The 20,460-nt window shown below is 33.2% G+C and overlaps 1 protein-coding gene across 1 annotated transcript in view; it reads right to left on the reverse strand.

The window, feature by feature from the left end:
- Nucleotides 1–611: 611 nt before the first annotated feature.
- Nucleotides 612–20,460, reverse strand: part of pigs (GAS2-like protein pickled eggs) — a 379,701-nt gene continuing 359,852 nt past the window's right edge. The window contains exons 6-8 of the mRNA XM_089644950.1: nucleotides 5,819–6,015; nucleotides 4,516–5,309; nucleotides 612–4,427 (exon numbers count right to left, since the gene is read on the reverse strand). Coding sequence (XP_089501076.1) covers nucleotides 3,103–4,427; nucleotides 4,516–5,309; nucleotides 5,819–6,015 — 2,316 coding nt within the window. The 3' untranslated portion in view covers nucleotides 612–3,102. The remainder of the gene's footprint in view (nucleotides 4,428–4,515; nucleotides 5,310–5,818; nucleotides 6,016–20,460) is intronic.

The following is a 20,460-nucleotide window of genomic DNA, read 5'->3' on the forward strand; positions in this document are numbered from 1 at the left end:
CTACTAATCATCCGAATATTATTGATTACAGTGATCACCTACCTAGGCGTTTACTAATTTTGACAGCGCCTGGCGCCATTTTATCACTAAAACATCTCGAGCTGTAAGTTCGGGAATCATTCAATTTGGTTCGCTTTATCTTTTCAATATTTCATCTCATCTTCTTCTACATGTCCTATTCGGGTCGGGGATGCGCCTCCAGGCGTCCCTGTCCTTTGTTACTTCGGCGGCCACTCTTCAAAATAGGAACAGTTTCTCCTCACACAACCCTTAGAGGTGATTCTCCCAACTTTGTCTAGGGTCACTGGATGTCTTTTAATATGTCAACAAAACAATTTTAGCTCACCATGAGCTTTGGAGCTTTGAAATATACATTCAGCTATCAAAACATAAAATAAATAAATTGGTAAGGGGGGATGGTGAAAAAATATGCTTTTTTTCTACATGTCTTTTATTTAGTACAATAATACTAAGGTTAGTTTTAGGCAGTATTTTGTTTGATTTAAATATAAAAATAACATACATTAATTAATCAATAAAAACTTAATACCCAGAGAAAAAAATAAAGTAAAATTAGTTCATACGAAATAATATTAATGATTATCTTAATTCTAAAAAATATTATCTAGGATTAGAATTTCTATTTGGTATTGTTAACTGAATAATTAAGGGTTTTTCAATAAGTTTATTGATTGCATAATATTTAAAATATTGAATTGGTAAATAAAATAGGTTAATTATTTCAGAGATACAAGTATTTTTTTTTAAATTTACACCAAAGTTAATAGTCATCGATTTTTTTTACATCTAATTATGTTGAGGAATTCTTTTGGATGGAATGATTTTTTTATCATTTAAGGAAATTATTTATTAATTTTAATGATTTGTTTGTAACATGACACTGAGTTCGGACATATTTTTATATTAAAAGTGATAAAATTAACAGTGGTTCTTATATATAATGTATTATTTAAATAAAGTCCTGCATTAACGAAATTCAATCAAATTACACACAGTATTTTAAAGAATGCAGTTTAAATAAAGAATTTCAGTGGAAAACACGTTTCCAAATATTGCATTTAGTTTTATTTTAAAATCTCACCAAACGCCCATCATTTATAGGTGAGGTCACATGTATCCAAATCGGTAGTTTTTCTAATGCAATTGTAACATGGGTACTTATGACGTCATTAAAGTCTTGCGGTCAAACTTTTTACTGGAATTCCTTATTATAAACTTCCCTAATTTACACTTTAAAACTAAGCACCATTACAATATATTTATCAGATTATGATCATACTATTAAATAGTAACAGTTATCAAAGATTAAAATATTAAATTAACTTTTTTCTACACTAGAAAGGCATTCAGGTATGTAACGGGTACATTTTGAAAATATCAAAAAAATATTTCTGTGTTTTTTAACTTAATTTTTTTTTTTTGTGAGTTGTGTACCTTTTTGAGGAAAAGCGACATTTTTACTAGCTCTATACGGAAAATAAATGCTGACGTAAAATAACATACATTTACAACACCTAAACGTTACTACATGTAAATCATTAATGATATTGTGAAGTATTATCATTTTAAATTATATATTATTAAGCTTAACATATTTATTTTCATATTAAATGCTACAAGATATAATAATTATACATATAGTAATCAGAGTTAAAATATTTTTTAAACAATTAACGTAGGCTAAATAAATTATAATAGTTATGCAAGAAAACTAAACGTACATAAATATGAATAAAATAAACTAGCACCACATTTTGGGTAGGATTACGCTAAAGCAAAATATTCATAGATATTTTGAAAAACAAAAATATTTTTCATGCGCTGGTACTATATTCATCTATGCATGTTCAAATCGTTATATCTATGGTTTTTATGTGTTACTTTTATCTATGATTTCTCTGTTTTGATTCAACATTAAAAAACATAGATATATGGTTACGTCATGTTAAATTAACTACATAGACAGTGTGCTCTTGATTCATTAAGTTGTATAACTTATCGTCCCATTTATCTGAACAGTCAATCTCAGCAATTTACCTAATACTTTCTCCAGTTAGTTTACCAAATCGGTGTCATAGGGCAATGCTGTATCCAAAGTCAAAATAGCGCATACTTGAGAACGGGACGTATTCTTCCGATCACGAAGAGTTGATTTTTCTGTCAAAAGTTTCAAGTACTTTCTCTCAGCTAGACCACGTCAGAAACAGTACCTAGCTATGTAAACTGTACAATGTACATTGTACATCCATCCGCAAAGCGAAAACTATTCGAGGCTAACTAGAAATAATGTAAAACGAATTCCATAGACAAAATTCTTCAACTTGACAGGTGACAGTTGAGAAAAATCATCTCCTGCGACTTTCATGAAATTGGCAAGTAAATAGGCGGGAATGTAACTGTCAATCTGAATCGTCTTATCTTTTCTGGTCGCACGCTTTAGTTTGCAATTATCTGCACAGTCTTTGCAAGATGCAAACTCATCTTAGCCTCTCAGCCTTACTTTCAACAGCCTTACACAACCTTCACGAAGAGATTAATTTTACACCGATTGTAACGTTGCATGTTATTTTACTTTTCGGTCTATCATTGAAGACAAACACAAAATTCATTAACTGCTAATGTAAAAAAATCGCCCCTATCATCTTCAATATCATTCATGTTTTTTCCTAATCTAAGTTATCTTTAAAACTAAGGTCAAATAAATTATTTTCTTGTCAAAAGCTTTAATATTATATTATCATTCGTTTGTCTTCTTATTAAAATTATACTTATATTATTGCACCTTTGATTTTAACAATCCAAAATAACTACTTTTATTATTATGAAAATATTTCTACTTACAAAGGAATGATTGATTCGTCTATCGAAACTATTTTTTTATCAATTCCAGTTTCGTCGAAAGAAAATTGTACTGACAACTTTTGAGAAATAGGAACTAATGCAAGCTCGTTAAACAATGAAAGGTCCCGTTCTCAGAGAATAGGCTCTAAAAATTGCATGTTGACAGTCTTACAAAAACCATATTCCTTCCATTCAAAACATTAAAGGTAACTTTTACTTAATTTCTTCAGAAAATAACGCTCATTCGTAGTAGTCTGAAGACTTTTTATATGAACCACTTGATACGGGAGCTGGTATTCTCGAGGTGATCCCAACAGATTTGCAGTCTCTCCTAGGTGAGAACATTGGAATTTTGCTAACTAACGCGGCAGACTTTAATGCTGAATCGCTGGTATCGACAGTCTCAGCTTCCTTGGATGTTGGTACAGAGCAGTTGTTGAGGCTATCTCTTAACTGTCTACTGCTTTGGCTCCTTTCAAGGGTTCCGTTGGAATGGACCCAGGCTGATGTGAAGTCTGAGTAGTCTGGATCGTCGCTCATCTGCTTGGCGTCCCTGGACTTTTCAGATCCTTGAACAAGTCCGGAATATTGTTTAATAATATCCTTCATCTTTTCAAGCATCATCATGTCGTCTTCTGCGTTTTCAGCTGTTTTCAAGATCTTTTCCAACAGCGGACTCATCAGTTTGCTTGAAGTTTTTACAGGAGATGTTTGCGGTGATGGTTTGACCTGGATCCTTCTTCCATTGTGGTCATATCCGTTCATGTTTCTCAGAGCTGATGTGCTTGAACGCAAGTTTGTGTTGCGTTGGAAAGGAGGGGAAGATACTTTGTTTCCGGCTGTGAGATTTTTATTCGCCAATGGAGACATGAAGGTATCAGCTGTGACTGTTGGCCTATTTTTACCTTTCGGTACTGGAGATCTACCATTCCAAGTGTTGTTAATTGCAGAATTTAATTTGCTACCTGCAATTTTGCCAAAGCTTCCATGGCCACCGTGGGTTGGCGAGTTTACTGGAACTGGTGGTTTGCTAGCTGAATCTTTGGCCTTACCCGCTGTCGAAGGACGTTTCACAGGACTGGAAGTATCTCTCGATACGGATCTATCTCTCAACATTGCTGATCTATCTCTACTAACAGACCTTGACCTGTTGCCTGAAGAAAGATTCTCCATTGAGAGTCTTCTACGATTTAAAACAGGTGAGTGAGGAATTCTCGAACTTGTTCCAGATTTTTGCAGGCTTGCACTTGGAGAATCGTTTCCATCCAAGCAAATTGGAGGACTGCTTGAATTCCTGGTGTGTTTCTTTTCCATCATTGAAAGCGCTGTTTTCTTATCACCGTACAAAGTCTCAGAATAATTAGTTTTCCTCAGACCTGTTACTGAGCTCACTTCCACGACTGGAGATTTGCGGACTCGTTCGGTTATGGTCTTCTCGGAGTTGAGAGTTGCACCATCTTCACTTCCTCGACTCCTATCTTCTGTTATAGACATTTGAGAGCTGCAATCACTAGACGAAGTCTGACGCTTGAACCCAGTATCAGAAGCAGGTAGTTCGGGACGCTCTGGAAAAATAATAACAATATTAAAAAATGAGCATTGACTAGAAAGACTATTTTCAAAAGTTTTAAAATTATTATTTTTATTACTCACCATTCATATCCGCGTCCTCTGTAGATGCCTGGCTATTGAGTGACAGTCTGTTCAGCTTCAGTCCCAAACCTCTATCAGTGATGTCTTTGGTGCTTCCATTCAGTCCTGGAGGAGTCGTGTGTGCTGACCCATTCTGTATAATCCCAAGGCTCCTGTAACCCTCATCAGAAACCTCGCTTCCATTATCTGACGCATTCTCTGAACCATTTGCAGCCCCATCTAATACGGACATATCATTAGTGTTGGTGAATGCTGTATTATCAAAGAGATGTACGCTAGAAATTTCCTTTTCTGGAGTAGAAATCAGATTTTTGCGTGTGTCTGGTCCAAGATTGTTGGTGATTAGAGTGGTTGGTTTTGGTGTTGGACTTCTGGATCTGTTTGTGTTGCGTGGATTTGGAAGCAGTGAAGAAGATGGTACAAGAGCTGGATTATTGTATACAGTTGTTGGATACTGTCCATAGTTTGATGAATAGTTTGATGTTTTTCTTTGTGGGTTCGGTGATGGGTTCTTTGTGTTCCTCCTTGCTGGGCTTGGAGACACAGAGCGCCTGTTGGTGTATCTGTACTGTTCAGCAGATAGGTGGTTGAAAGCCTGGTTCTCGAAGGCGTTGTTGGTTTGCCCCATGTAAGGAAGAGAGGTACAGGAACGGTCATTGGGAGCCGCAGGAGAACGACTGCGTTGGCGGGCCGCGGTGTTCTGCGGAGCCCCGAGGTGGGTAGTGTGCTGTGGGCTACCTCCACCAGAAGAGCCAACACTAGATACGGAAGAACGACGAGTGCGTGGTGGAGACCTAAACCAAAAAATTTCATAAGTATTTACATTTTTTAAAGATCGTAATTTAAAAAAAAAAACTCCCATCAAAATTGAGTGGCACCAATTAAACACCACAGTGAACTTAAAACATGGTTTTATCATAATAAATACCTTTGATGAAGGGTAATGGTTTGGTCAAGAATCTAACTCAAAAAAGAACCATGAAGGTTCGTGGTGTCTTTTCCAAAAAATGTATGAAGGAATTTTTGCTATAGTCAGAATATTCTAAAATCTTTACTATGCAGTTACACTACTTTCTACAACAACACAATACATCGATATTTCAACAATCAATATATCAAAAAATAGTGCTCATTATTGTGGGAGTGTGTTATTGTGTGAGAGGATTGCGTATTGTAAATGCTTATATTTAATGAATACCTAATTAGAAGAACCACTTCCACGAGGTGCTCAAATGTCTATGATGTGTTAATGATAAAAAAATTTTGGAAAGGAAAATTGTAATGGAAATTAATTATGTCTCACCTGTCATAATGGACCTCTGCTCCAGCCAAATCCATCGCCTGGTTAGCGGCCTGCCCGTGGGGGTATCGCTGAACAACCCTTGCTCCCACGGTGGGGCGATGCTGGGCCTTGCAACGGCAGGGGTCGTGCTTGTCTAGGTAGTGAGAGAGCGTGTCCCATCCTCCGCCAACGCGGACCATGACGTGGCTTCTCAGAACCTGAGGAAAAATAAGTCAACAATTAGAGAACAGTTTCAGGTGCTCTAAGAGAAGTCTTAGGAGCTAACTCTCAAAATAAAGAGAATCTATTAAGAGAAAAAGATTAAGATAACACCTTACTAACGAAAAGTTTTAATATCTTCCTATCTAGACACTGAATAGAATAGAAGAATCTGAGAGGAATCACGTTTCTAAAACGGTTTAGTCTGGAGCCATACAATTTGAACAGTAAAATGGCTTCTTAGAACACGGGAAAAAGAAGTTAAATCAGATAAAAATGATTTTCTTAAACTGTGCTGCTCAAAAGGAGTCTGGAGGTCATCCTTTTAATATAGATATAGGAATTTGAAAAGAGAAGAAGATCCTAAATTAACGGCCGCTGTTTCCAATCCTACTGATCAACAGCTAAGCCGAAATTTTGGCTCAACACTGCTCAAGAGCACAACTACGCTCTTTCCAATGGAAAGGTGACGATTGAGCGATCTACCAATTTAAGGAAGGCAAACTACTGGATTAACCCTGCCTCAGTAAATGACTACTTATGAAAAGTGTCGACAGAGTGAAAAATATTCGCGACGCCAAGACACGATAGCATTAAAGTCAAGCACATACTTTATTTTTAACCTATTACATACGCCAGGTAAAAAATATATAAAATATCGATTTATGTAAAAAAAATTAAATGCATTAATAATAAACATAATAATTAATTCATTGAAAATAATTTAACATTAAAAGTTTTCACTTTGATGTCATTTTATTGTCTATGAAAGTGGGCGGGGCCACTTAGGATAATCAATGGTAAAGCTGTTTGGAAACAGGCGAATCGAATGTTATTGAACAAATTACTTGGCTGATCGGAGTCTGAGATTGATCCTTCAAAAAGTTGGGAACAACGGCCGTAAGTATCTAATATGGTTTAGTCTTTGAAGCCATACAAGAAATAGTGTCTCGTGCACAAGGTACAACCAGTATACGAGCTATACGAATTGTATTAAGACACGTCAATAAAAAGATTTATAAAAATGATACGTTTCTGCCCGCCAGGCACTTGCTAAATCGATGAAAGATAGCTGGCCATTAGAGAGGTTCTATAAAAACCTGTAAGATAAAATAGTGTTGCTAAGCCTATCCTAGTGGCTAAATGGTGTGGAGGCCAAAATCGCATCTCTAAGAATAAGGAACAGTAGGAAGACAGCAGTAGCGGATGCATTTTATAGAGCGGATCGTGTATGGATCCAAGGGAAGTATCGCTGGTGAAGTACTGTTTTGGTGAAAGATCACAAATCAGAATTGAAACATTGGCGTTGCTTGAATTTTTTTTTGTTTTAAGTATAAAAAACCATGGGCGTGGGTGAAATCAATTTTTTTAAATACACATAAATAAACATTGAACGTTATAATTTCGTATTCGTGTTTAAAAGTAAAAGCATTTAGATAGAAATCACTTTTAAAGACATCCGTATAAAAATGTAGGTACAAAGCTGCTGAATCATGCAATAATAAATTCCGCATGGAACACACTCGTATTTAAAAAATAAAATCGGTATTTACACGCGAGGTCAACTTTGCGATTAACCAAACACAAAACGGGAGGTCGCCACAATTCGAACACGAAGTTCAACAGCCCGATTTGAAGAGGTCAATCAAAAAACTAGAGATAAACTAAAGGCGTAGAGGTCAGCTAAGGAAGTAGAGGTCAACTCAGAGGCCACACACTGAGGCAGAAATACCGACTGCGAGGCGCCACTTTTAATGCCAGGAGGTCAAGGACTAAATGATGACTGTGCCAACAAGTAATCCAGGTAAATAAGTATTCATTATTGATTTAGTGGTAAATTAATATAATTAATGATAGAGTTTTCAACAGGGAGGAACAGAGAGTTGCAATGATTACGACTTTTATATATTGTTTGAATGAATTAAAAAAAAACTTACGTAAATCTTAACGTATCGAAGATAAATAACAATTTGATTAATAACTCTCAGACCTAAGAATTCAACTTCGATAATCTCGAAAAAATCAGCATGCGTATTTCTGTGCTCGTAAAACTAGAAAAGTTGTTGACCGATATTGTTGAAAATTTCAATGTTTGTTCATATTGGTGTCAGGAGTATTTAGAGAGTGGTTGTAACTATATAAGAAGTCGGGGACACCCGTTAAATACTGACGGGAATTGAACCCGCGCCTTAGGTTAGGTTCTCTAGACCACTAAGCTACGTTGGCTTATTCCCAACCCTCCAAATAATTCAATATGCACTAGTATTTCATTCAACAATTATTGCTTATTAAATTTGTTCACCTGTAAACAACCAGATTCAATTTTTTATACATATTTTACGTTATACTACACGAAATGCAAAAGAATTACTTGCTGGAGAAAAAAAAACGGGCGAACAATGATTTCTTGGGTCATGAAATTTGCACAATTATTTTCTACCTGACACTGAAAAGTGAACGCATTCACAGTTCGCAATGTTATTTTAAAAAAAAACTGTCAAATTTTCTTCACGCCACCAATCAGGAATTTTTGACCAGTGGCGTGATCTCAAATCATACCGAGATCAAAATTCTTATAAATCTGATAATTATTAATGTACCTTCCGACACTTTAATATAACATTCAATTTATCTAGGTAACTGGATGTCCGATTTATAGCGATCAGTTTGTTAACTCTCGGACAATGATATCAATCAATAGAAATGTCATGATCACCTGTGACAGATCCACGACCTTTCTCTGTCACAAAAGCCGACACGTGCGGGAGAGACGAGAATTAGTGGCTACCTTGGCCCAGTCACGGTCACCATAAAAAATCCAACAATATTATTTTGAGGAAGGAAAAAAATCAGTTCCTTTTCCGAACAGGAACGGAAGAATTACACAAACTTATTGTGATACGACCTTCACCTAAAGAACGGACCACATGTCGGTAGCGCCATATATAGTATCATTCAATGATGTGTGTAAGTCTTGAAATGCTTCGCAATTCACGATCACATTTATTTATTTCTTTTCTCGTACGTACATCTTACAGTTTACGTAGATAATAACGAGTAACGTTTTCGAGGGGTAAGGCTCTCGACTAGAAAGCCAGAGGTCGCGGGTTCAAATCCCGGCGTGCGCAAGTAAATTTAATTTGATTAATTTGTTTTATTTCACAAATTGCTAATTTTAAATAAAATATAGTATTAGTAGCGACAAGTTTCAAGAGTGGAAGATGCTCTCAGTATCACCCTGGTGTAAGACCACCAGAATTGAAACGTTGCTTGAATCGGCTTTGGCCTTGTTTGGTGACTAGATCTGAATAGTCAGATACTTCCCCACCTTAATCTTTCTTATCTCCTTCCCCTCCCCATTATCTTCAGCCTTAAAACATACTCCAATTGGGGATGCCATAGTGTCGCTGGCTTCAGATGGTTGGGAGCAGTTGGGACTCTTGTGCGGTTTTACATTAAATAAATATAATTATATAAAAAAAAGAATAAACATTAAACTATATGTAAATAGGTTAATAGTAGTGTTTTGTGAATACCTCGCAAAGAGAAGCTGTGCTGACGTGTTTGAATGTTTTAGATACATTATTATTCTGCGTCATAAGTAAAAACACATTATCCTCTTTGAAGCTCTCAAGGAAGACATATATGTTAAGTTTGATGTCATCAATCAATCATAATATAAGAAGGTTTTTTTTATTATTAAGTGCTAATTAATACCCATCTTTGTATGAAAACTAAGTGGGCGCACGCACCAAAACCGATGGATTTAATCGCGCCCAGTTATACAAAATTAATAGAGGGGTGCGAAAAATTGGACCAATGTATCAATTTCCTTTGAAATTATAAGAAAATTTACATACCAAGCTTCTAAATTTACAGTTCAGATATAGTGCAGATGTGTGAAGCAATTGTCAACTTGAATTCCAGAAACAAATCGACTTACGCAATAAACAAGAACACTTTTTTTTTTTATAACATTGACTTTATTATTTAAGCAAGTATTCTCTCACCAAACACAAAAACCTTTGTCTTTTTATGGCGAGGAAAAACTAATATAATATTTTTTCTTTATCACAAGTGTAACATATAATACTTTGAGTGTTATAATAAAAAAAATTAAAGTATACTTTTTAAATCTTTCATCCATTTATTTTTATAAATTTTGTCCCGTCATACGGTAAACATTTTAAGAAAAAAGTTATTGTCTATTTTTTTTACTCTCATAAATAAGCAGGTACTTAAATAAAATATAGATAATTTGTATCGCACCATTGTTGTGGCAGAATGTTAATATGTTCAAGAAATAAAAACATCAAACAAAGCACTCGGTACTTAAAAATTGCCCTAAACATCATTTTGTGGTGTGATAACTCAAGCGATACTGTACATTAATGATTTATCTGTAAATTCTACATGGTTATTCAGGAAAATCCAAGGTTTCTAGTGACAAAGATTCTCAAACTGTAACCTTTTAAATTCCATGAAATATATACCAAAATATCTAAAAATATGTACAATTTGAAAACTAGTAAAGGCATTTTCGATCATTTTACCTAAAATTCTAGCATACAATTTCATAATATATAGCTGTTTTTTCACTGGAAAACTTACTACCCGTATAGAACTTCCAGATAAATATTGCGTGGCATTTTTTCTTATTTTAGTAAAAACCTTTTAAATGTTTTTAAAAAAATATTTCGACATAAAAAAATATTTATATATTTTGATGCGATATACATATTTTAAGTTCGATTGTCATTTGTACCTGCATGGTGAATATATTTAACTATTAAAAATAATGGCTCAAAACAATAAATATTTCTGTAAATGAAGTTTCTGAAGTTTCCAGACTTACACATATCTCTGTACTTTACTAATTCAAAGTCTAAGTTCTATTCCGCTAGTGTTAGAAGCAGATCCTTATAAGGCGTTCCAAGAAGGATGTTGGTCGGTCGTGGTCGGGTTAGGCAGTTAGCAGTAGTTAGTCACCGCACAGGCAGTTCTGGCAGGAGTGGCGGCAGTGGCCATATGCAATCAATATACGCTCAACACACTCAATAACTACTCAATGCACGCTCAATGCTATGTTACTAATTATCATAATAGCTCGAATTATAGGACGAAACTCAACTTTAGTGATTGGTAAAGTGAGCAGAATCTAAACATAAGTAGTTGGTGCTAAGAAAGGATTAGTGATTAGGTATCAATCAAAGTTGCGTGGGCTTTAATTGCATTACAACGAACGATGAACATTAAATGCGAAAATTATTTTTTTTTAAGTCTCGAACTTTAAGTCAAGAGTTTTTGTTCTCCAAGGAAATTTCTCCTTATACGGAGAAAAATAGGTCCGACTTTTTTTTATCAAAATACTGTTAAAAATGTGATTGCTTGATCATTTCACAATAAAATATATCTGAACACGTGTTTACGTAGGTGCGCTTGTCCGAATAAATATAATGGACGAGATGCGAAACTATTGTTATTTTGAAGAACACGTGTTCCGACTTCTTCATAACATATTCGTGCTGTACTGATACTGACTGTTTGTTATGAAATTTGTCGTAGGCCTCCATTCACATTTATAAATATAAGAATAATTTGACCAGATTTTAACAATATTTCATATCAGTAAGTTTTCTCAGTGCACAAGTCATTTCCAAAACCCATTCATTTGTTTGAAAATCTAATTACCCATGGCAATTTTTTCACTAACTATCAAAAAAACAATCGTCATAAACGAGGAAATAAATAAAACAAATATAATTAGTCTTATTAAGTTTTTTTTTTTTACAATAGAATTTTACATCATAGGTCCAAACTGCGTAATATTCAGTTTAATTATAAGACATCTCTCATTTTTACATATTTATTTGTTCATACAATCGTTGTATTTATTACAGTAAGTTTTATTTCCAATAATTAACATTAAAACATGACTTTGCTACGCATAATTAATTATGTATTTAAAAAACTTAAAATAATAATAAAAAACTTTAAATAATAAATAACTTAATTATGTATTTAAAAAACGCTATTATGCTATTGAACAAGAAATTAATTCAACTTGAAGATAAAAAAAAATCTTTTTCTCTTTCGAAAGGTGACTAATAAAGTTTTGACTATATTTTTGGTTTTTTTTTCAATTTATAATTTTTTTGTACTTAAAAGCCCAATAGGGCGTCAATAAATAAATAAATAAATTCAAATAAAAGCAAACATTCCCGAGTTACGAATAACCTGACAACATTTAAAATATCTTTTACTACAACCACAGTAATATGAAAATGTTGCTTGTGTCGTGATGGAAGACTGAAATCACTACGCCTTGGATGAGATCCAGACGCGATGCCAACTCATCCACTGACTGATATTATAACTTGCATCAAGCAGTGCGTGTTTCAAGATGGTTTCGTTATCCTACCATGCTCTATTCATTACAATACACAACTGCAAAGCAATTAATTTCATTGAAGAAAAATCAATCTCAAAAAAGTGCAAGTACAAAGTACTTCAATGAGAGGTCGTGACGTTGAATTAGCCTAATTAGCGGATTATTTCGCACCAGAAACTAGCAGAGGTGATTTACAAACTGAGAGAGTTCATTACACTCGGAGATTAAGCATCTGTGTTAAGGTCAACACAAGATTTTTTGTTGCCAGTTGCCACCGATTAAGTACGCTACCCTGCTGAGTATGAATTATTACCTAAGGAAGAGATAGGCTGTTACATTGAGAGCGAAATAAATAATCCATATTATTTGTTTGTGTTTTAATAGGTCAATAGTATTTTAGATTTATTTCCTACTAAATATTATTTAAATGTCAACTAGAAGCTATGTAACTAACTAACCAGATTAGCAGATATTGTCAGTACAGTTTCCTAACTTGTATGGGATTTAGGGGGTATTTCACTATGTCGGGCTAAATATCTGACTAGCTATCCGTTGGCTAACTTTGAAGATCAGAATAACTTCGTTATTCAACGGCGACCGTTTCACCATTGTTTCCGAGCTTCCGGATAGATAACACTCGAAATAGCCTGGCAACATCGCAAAATGTTTGCAGTTACTCCATCTACTGCCACGGCTGTCATGCGTCACAGTCCGCACACCGCAAAGTGTGCATTTTTTGGTTATGTTATGTTGATTATCAGGTCATTTTAGATAGATTCGTGTCGAATTAATACATTGTTTCTTATTTTGAACACAATCAAATAATTCAGGATGGATCATACAAGCATTCAAATTCATTCAACAAAATTCGACTCACTTCTCCGCTGTCAAACTCGGAATGTTTTGACGCCATCTTTGATTCGAGGAATAGCGCCTAACGTGAGGTTCGAGCACTGATTAGTCAAATCGAACTTTAACCCGAGCGTTAGCGTTATTCAGATATAGTGAAAACGAAAAAATGACTAATCCGCGGATTAGTGCTTAGTCAGAACATAATCAGAGATAGTGAAATACCCCCATAGACTAGCCTCCAAGCTCCTTTGAATGAGTGTCCCGGCCTAATAGGATCTAGGATGTTTTGCTGCGAGACTTATATTTGAATTTGAGGCCAAAATATCCAACCAAACTGAATAATAAATGTTTTATTCAAAGCTGCCTCTATCAAATATCTAATACGGATAAGTGTAATTTAATTTATTTTTGGTTTAAATTAAGATCCATAGGCATAGACATATGAATATTAGTAGACCTGCCCTAAGTGATTAAAATCGTATTATCCCCACTCCCCATACCGGTTCCATTGGAGCCGGCTGTGCTCGCGTATGGCCTCAAGTGAAATTTGAAAACGTGACGTCATCATTCTTGTGCGAACTATGGTCGAGGCATCATCGGTTTATTTTACGAAATAACACGGCAAAATGTTGACTTGTGATATGAAAACTTGTAAAAATAGATGTGAAAAAGAGAATAAACCCAATTGTCGTATTACATTCCATAAGTAAGCATTATTTTACTTTATTTTAAGCTTATTCACACCGTATTATATGGATCAGTTTTAGAAACATATACTATCACATCACAATGTAGCGATTCTCAAGTGTGCTCATCGTTGTTTACTGGGGTAAGTAAATTATGAAACATTTGTAAAAGTGTCTTAACTAAATACTCTGAAACTAACTACGACTCTGCAAACAGAAGAAATTTACTTTGCCGAATTTGGACTTCGCAAATTAGTTCATAACGTGGCGAGTAATTTGCGCTCCCATGTAAAAATGTCTATTCATTCAAAAGCAGATTTTACTTTTAAGAACTAAATGGTGATATTATAATGCGAGATGCCTATTTACTGTCAGATTGATTTATTGACGAATCACAGTCAGCTTCCCCCCTTCGTTCTTCAACAGTTGATTTTACCCCTCGCCATTATCTTCTCGTCTATTAATTCCTATGTCTGTGTCCATAGGTCATTACAGAATTCAATTTTGCATGATTTCGGAGGCAACTTAAACATTTTTGTGAGCTAATTATAATTATTATAAGAATAATCTTGCACGATTACTGTGACATTATAATTTGGATAGAAATTTTAATATTTCATACGACAAATTTTTGGTCCAACATAAATCGGTAATTCGTAATTTAGATTGACGCCCATCGAAATGCTTCATTTAATAAATTTTATTTTTTTGTTTTTAGGTTTATGATTTCTTTAGGTTTTGCTTTATATTTTTATGGACAACGCTTTCTGTAGGTCAAACACTTGTAACTCTGTTGATATTCAAGTGCAAAGATTGTCTGTAATAAACATTGCTATAATATATAAGAACTATTAAGAAATTAATTCTTCTCTTATATCTATTTTATCTTTCAATTCCCCTTTGCTTCTGTCATAATAAACTGCAACTCGGTTGCAATACAAGTCTAGCCCTGACCAGTAAGATCCTTGTGAACATAAATTATAATTCAACTTATATTTCTGTCAACGGATATTTTAGTACGATACGTTTTAATGTATTATAATTCTTAGTTTGCAATGCTACGAATGCAAATCGATTAAAAACTCATTAACAAGAATGGTGAATATTAAAGTGGCAAGGTGGTTTTAAACATATGTACATATACCACCTGCATAAATTTTAGATAGTAGACATATATTGCATATTTTAGATAAATAAAATCGTTTATGGATGCAGCGCAAAATATGCGATATCCGTTCCGAGCAATCTAAAATGTCTTCCATCAGCGATACTTTTTTTATGGAGTGTTATGATTCAAAGATTCCATCGAAGTCCAAAGCTATATATTCATTGTAGATATTCATTGAATCTTTGATTTTTTATGCAGTATATCTAATAATGAATATCTTTACTCAGTCAGTTCTGCGAGGCAGTCAAGATATGTTTTGGTGTTCATTACTTATTTATATTATACGCCCATTTGTATACATAATAATTTCGTGGAACATTATTAAAGAAGTGAAATTTGTTAATGAAATTATAAAATGAAAGAACACTTGGATAATAATAATAAATGTTAACATGAATATTTATTTATGAGGTATGTTATTATAGCCTTCTTGTAACTAAATTCCGTGCAGTTGAACACATCTACTATTTTTGAGAGAGTATTGTCAATTGCATGCAATGTAGGTACTAAATGACTCAGTCCTGATATTGTTGTTGCAAATAAAAATAATTTCTAATCGAGTATTTCTAGTTGGTATAAGATAATAAGGCTACTAAGTAAATAGGGCTATAATATCATAAACAAGCCCGAAACGAGTTTTTCATCTGAGAGTTTTAATCTTTTTAATTCGTTCATCAAGTGGTTGTAAATTTTCGTTTCTATGGGTATACTGAGTTTATAGTTAACATCTAAGGAATTTGTTATGAATATTTTCAATGGAATCAGAGTTGATTTTTAAGTAATTTAATAAGGTATTTACTAAAAGAAGACATGAACATCGATATAAAAATGTATTTTTATAAAGGTGTAGTAGCAGGTTAGATGAATTAAAAGAGAGTAGTAGAAATACATTTTAGTTTTTTTTCTTATTTGTAATTTAAGGGGTGTATTACACGATGCCTTTTTACGTCCAGTTTCGTTTATTAATTTCGTTTTATATTTAAAATATTGATAAAAAAGACTATAATATGTGTTTATTACTGATTTTGTACGTACATCTGTTCGATGCTGTGATTTTCGCGTGTATGTTTGGTGATTTCTTGACGGTAACGTCAAAGGCAAATACAAGAAGCTTTCGAGTGGTTATATTTAAGGTGTTGCTATTTATTGATGATTTAGTGCAGTATTTGCAGTAAAATATTATTTCCTATTTAATGGCAAATAATAATCGGGTGAATCAAAGATTTTTCATATGGGTCCCGATATAGTTTCCATACGGGGATCGGTATTAATAAAAGAATATCAAAACGCCCATAAGCCTTGAATTTCAGATTTCATAATAATTTTACACGAGTTTGGTCGATGGAATGTAACATCTCATTATTTTACTTTGGGAGCTAATTTTTCTTGTTTCAATAGAACTCGTTGATTTTACTCTGTGCATTACATTTCTGGGTCACTGTGCCATGTTAGCAATTGGTATAATCATTACATCTTTTGCCACCAGGAGTGGATTATTTGTATTTTGTAATTATATTGGTATAACATAATACCTATGGTATTCAAGGTAAAAATATTTCTACAACATAAATAAATCTTATGAGCACTGGCGTCATGAAAGTTTCAGAAGTTTATGTCTTATTGTAACTATTTTTTATGAAATTTCCGTTCCTATCAAGAGATGTAGAGCTTTTAAATTAATTACAATATTTTGTTGAATATTTCTTTGAATAATCTTTTCTAGAATATCTTTTACTATAAAGTTGCTTAATTTGGTAAATAAGCATAAATTGTTTTTTGAGCATGTTTTTTTTTCCTTTTAAGAAATCTTAAGCATTTTGTTTGTGTCGTCCTAAATTCAAATAAATATTCATAATATTGATTGCCTTTGAAATTATGCATTTTATGTATAGTTTTTTTATTTAATCCGTTATGTTTTTCACAAAAACATCATTATAAACCTTGTACCACGCTCATACCGCGAAATCTCAAAATTCACGAAAAAATAAGCAAAAAACTTAAACTTTTTATTTTTTTTATTGGTGCCCAAATTAAAAAAAAAGTATGATAAATTGATTATTTAAAAACAAACATTTATAATTTTTATTTCTTCCCGCTCGGTCAGCTACTCCATTTAAGATTTGAAATGTAATTGTGGCCATTTTGTTATCCGGACACGTGCGTTGCTTGCAACAGTAAAGGTACAATTAGACCGGACAATTTTTTTTTTGGTAATTAGAGGTGTTTTGCTTTAAAAAAAACATCTTTTCTTAGATTATTATTACCTACAACCATAACCTTTCACGAGTTTGTAACACGGTGTATAAACTATATAATTATTTGTAAGTCCACCACTGTTCGCATCAAACACTAATAGTTAAGTTGAGTGTGTTGCATCAACGAGCTTGCGACGACTTTAATTACTTCGTTAAAAGTCGATAAATCTTATAATGTTACTACTAACTACCACCAGTTCTTATTGCTGTATTATAATTTGTTTCAATTACTTATGATCAGTTCAAAACAATAATGATTAACTAGCAGTTAAAAACCCGCTCCGCGGGTTTTTGCTGCTAGGCCCTGCGGGCGGCACTTGGTTGGGCTGCGCCCAGTTTAAGTGATATTAACAACAGTTACATTTAATAGATAGATATTAGGTCATTCACAGAGAGAGGGTGAGTATATATTGTTAAAACACGGAACAGGAAGGAGTTAATGAATAATAACATGCTCAATTTAGGCATAATAAGAATGACAGTTGTTTGAATAAATGAAATTTTACGTATTTGTGATGGATTATTTCAAATGAAACACTATTATTGACTACATGTCTACAACTGATATTAACTGTTATGGTACCTAATATAATTTGCTCATAGGAGACTTGCAGTGCTTAAATATGTGTTACAACCGTCAATGTCTATAAGTTGAATCAATATCGTATAGTTTGTCACAACAATTAAAGATAGTTACAACAAATTTGACTGAAATAATACATTATTACATATTGATTAATTGTACCCGTGTTTATGGATAAAAGGAGGGTAATGGTGCAATGTGATTAGCAGTCGGTTTAATTAAAAGGTGTGAATTTTACTCCAACTGGTGGTAATTCTTTTCCTAAAACTGTTACTGTATCTAATAAAGTTTAAAGTTAGATTATATATACACCTTCATCAGGAGAGTAAAAATCTATATATAAAGGTAGATTATTACAATATAGCGCCCCTGAGGTAATATCTCACAAAAGCGGCGCCATGCAAATTGTCCAATTAATAAATAAATATAATGTTTACATTTTATTATGTACGTATGCATTGATATACAATGGAAATAGATAAAATAATGTTATCCGATTAAACTTTATTTTATTAAAAAACAAATAACTTTTTTAACTTCACTTTATTATATACAACCAATACATGTTTCATGAACGAAGTATACACCGAAGTCAAAAATTAAATATAGATTACAATTGGAAAAAAGAAGTGGAAGGAGGGGGGAGGGGTAAGAGTAGGCTGGGTTTATAAGAATTATGAATTACAATATGAAAGACCAGTTAAGTGGGAAAATATTTAAAAGAGAGTTTATAAAAAAAAATTCTTGTTAATTACATCTACTTTTATAAACATGTTCTCTTATTTCTAAAATTTCGAAATTATTTATTTGTGATGCTTTATATCCTGTGTGAAGTATTTTAAGACCTGAATTTTTTTTTTGCATATAACCATAAAACAATATATTCATAAGACAAATAACATTTAATAACGGTTATTCTAATAAATTGATAGTTGAAATACTAAATAAAATAATTAAACATATTATCTTCAAACGGTATTTTTACCCTAGTTCTTAAGATATAAATAAACAATGGCGTAGAATTCTGTTTGTGGATAACGACACTTCTAAAATGATATATATAAACATTCCTGGTACTATTCAACCGGCGTTTTACACTAATAACAGAATGAATAAATATATTCTTAATAATATAGATTGCGAAAATCAAACAAAAAAATCAGGAGTTTATAAACTCAATTGGGCTGGATTTGTAATTTATTTTACAAAGGTAGAACCAATAGAAACTTTGAAGTCAGAACTAAAAAATATCTCAGGGTTCTAAATGGAAATAGTGAATATGAGTTTGCAAATCATCTTTTGAATCACACTTTCGATAAAAATTCAGGTCTTAAAATACTTCACTCAGGATTAAAGCATCGCAAATAAATAATTTAGAAATTTTAGAAATTAGAAAACATGTCAATATAAAATCAGATGTAATTAATAAGCAAAAAAAAAATTATAAATAATAATGAAAAATGCCATTGCAAAGTAGAACTAAACTTCCAGAAGAAATCTTATTATTAAATGCTTGATGTTCAAGTAATTTTGCATATTTAAATATACGCGCCAGTCATTTGATTCGTTTCTTCACCGCCAGAGGGGCGCTCTGTCGGCCACCTAGCCGCGATGCGTATCGGGAATCGGCCATATTGAATTAACGCCTGCTTTTTTCGTCAAACGTCAAACGTTATCACGTAATTGTGGATAATTTTCACTGTAATGTAATTAATCCAATGGATTATGAACTTTCTAAGACATATTTTCTTCGATATTATCCAAAAATTGTATGAGCAGAAACGATATTTTTTAAGAAATATCGTATTACATGTGGCGATTCTATTTCAGTATGAAATGGTGTCTTAATCTTTAAAGTCTTATTTAAACACAATTTGAATTTGACCAATCACAGGGCCTACACCGTCCAGACGCTGGAGTAATAATATTATCAGATAATATTAATGAGGAGCATAGCATAACGTGAATGTTAGATAATGGTTGATGTTTTTTTATAAACTATCTGACGTGTACCCGGCGTTACTGGGGGTTATCCTTAGAAGATAGACATTTACCTTTTCGGACTTTTCTGCAGGTCTTTTAAAATATACAATTCTGTCACAGACATAGGAATTAATAGACGAGAAGATAATGGCGAGGGGTAAAATCAACTGTTGAAGAACGAAGGGGGTTAAGCTGACTGTGATTCGTCAATAAATCAATCTGACAGTAAATAGGCATCTCGCATTATAATATCACCATTTAGTTCTTAAAAGTAAAATCTGCATTTAAATGAATAGACATTTTTACATGGGAGCGCAAATTACTCGCCACGTTATGAACTAATTTGCGAAGTCCAAATTCGGCAAAGTAAATTTCTTCTGTTTGCAGAGTCGTAGTTAGTTTCAGAGTATTTAGTTAAGACACTTTTACAAATGTTTCATAATTTACTTACCCCAGTATACAACGATGAGCACACTTGAGAATCGCTACATTGTGATGTGATAGTATATGTTTCTAAAACTGATCC

Source organism: Hesperophylax consimilis, chromosome 22, assembly GCF_061612785.1.
Source record: "Hesperophylax consimilis isolate HC1 chromosome 22, BYU_Hcon_1.0, whole genome shotgun sequence".
In the NCBI taxonomy this organism is placed as follows: domain Eukaryota; kingdom Metazoa; phylum Arthropoda; class Insecta; order Trichoptera; family Limnephilidae; genus Hesperophylax; species Hesperophylax consimilis.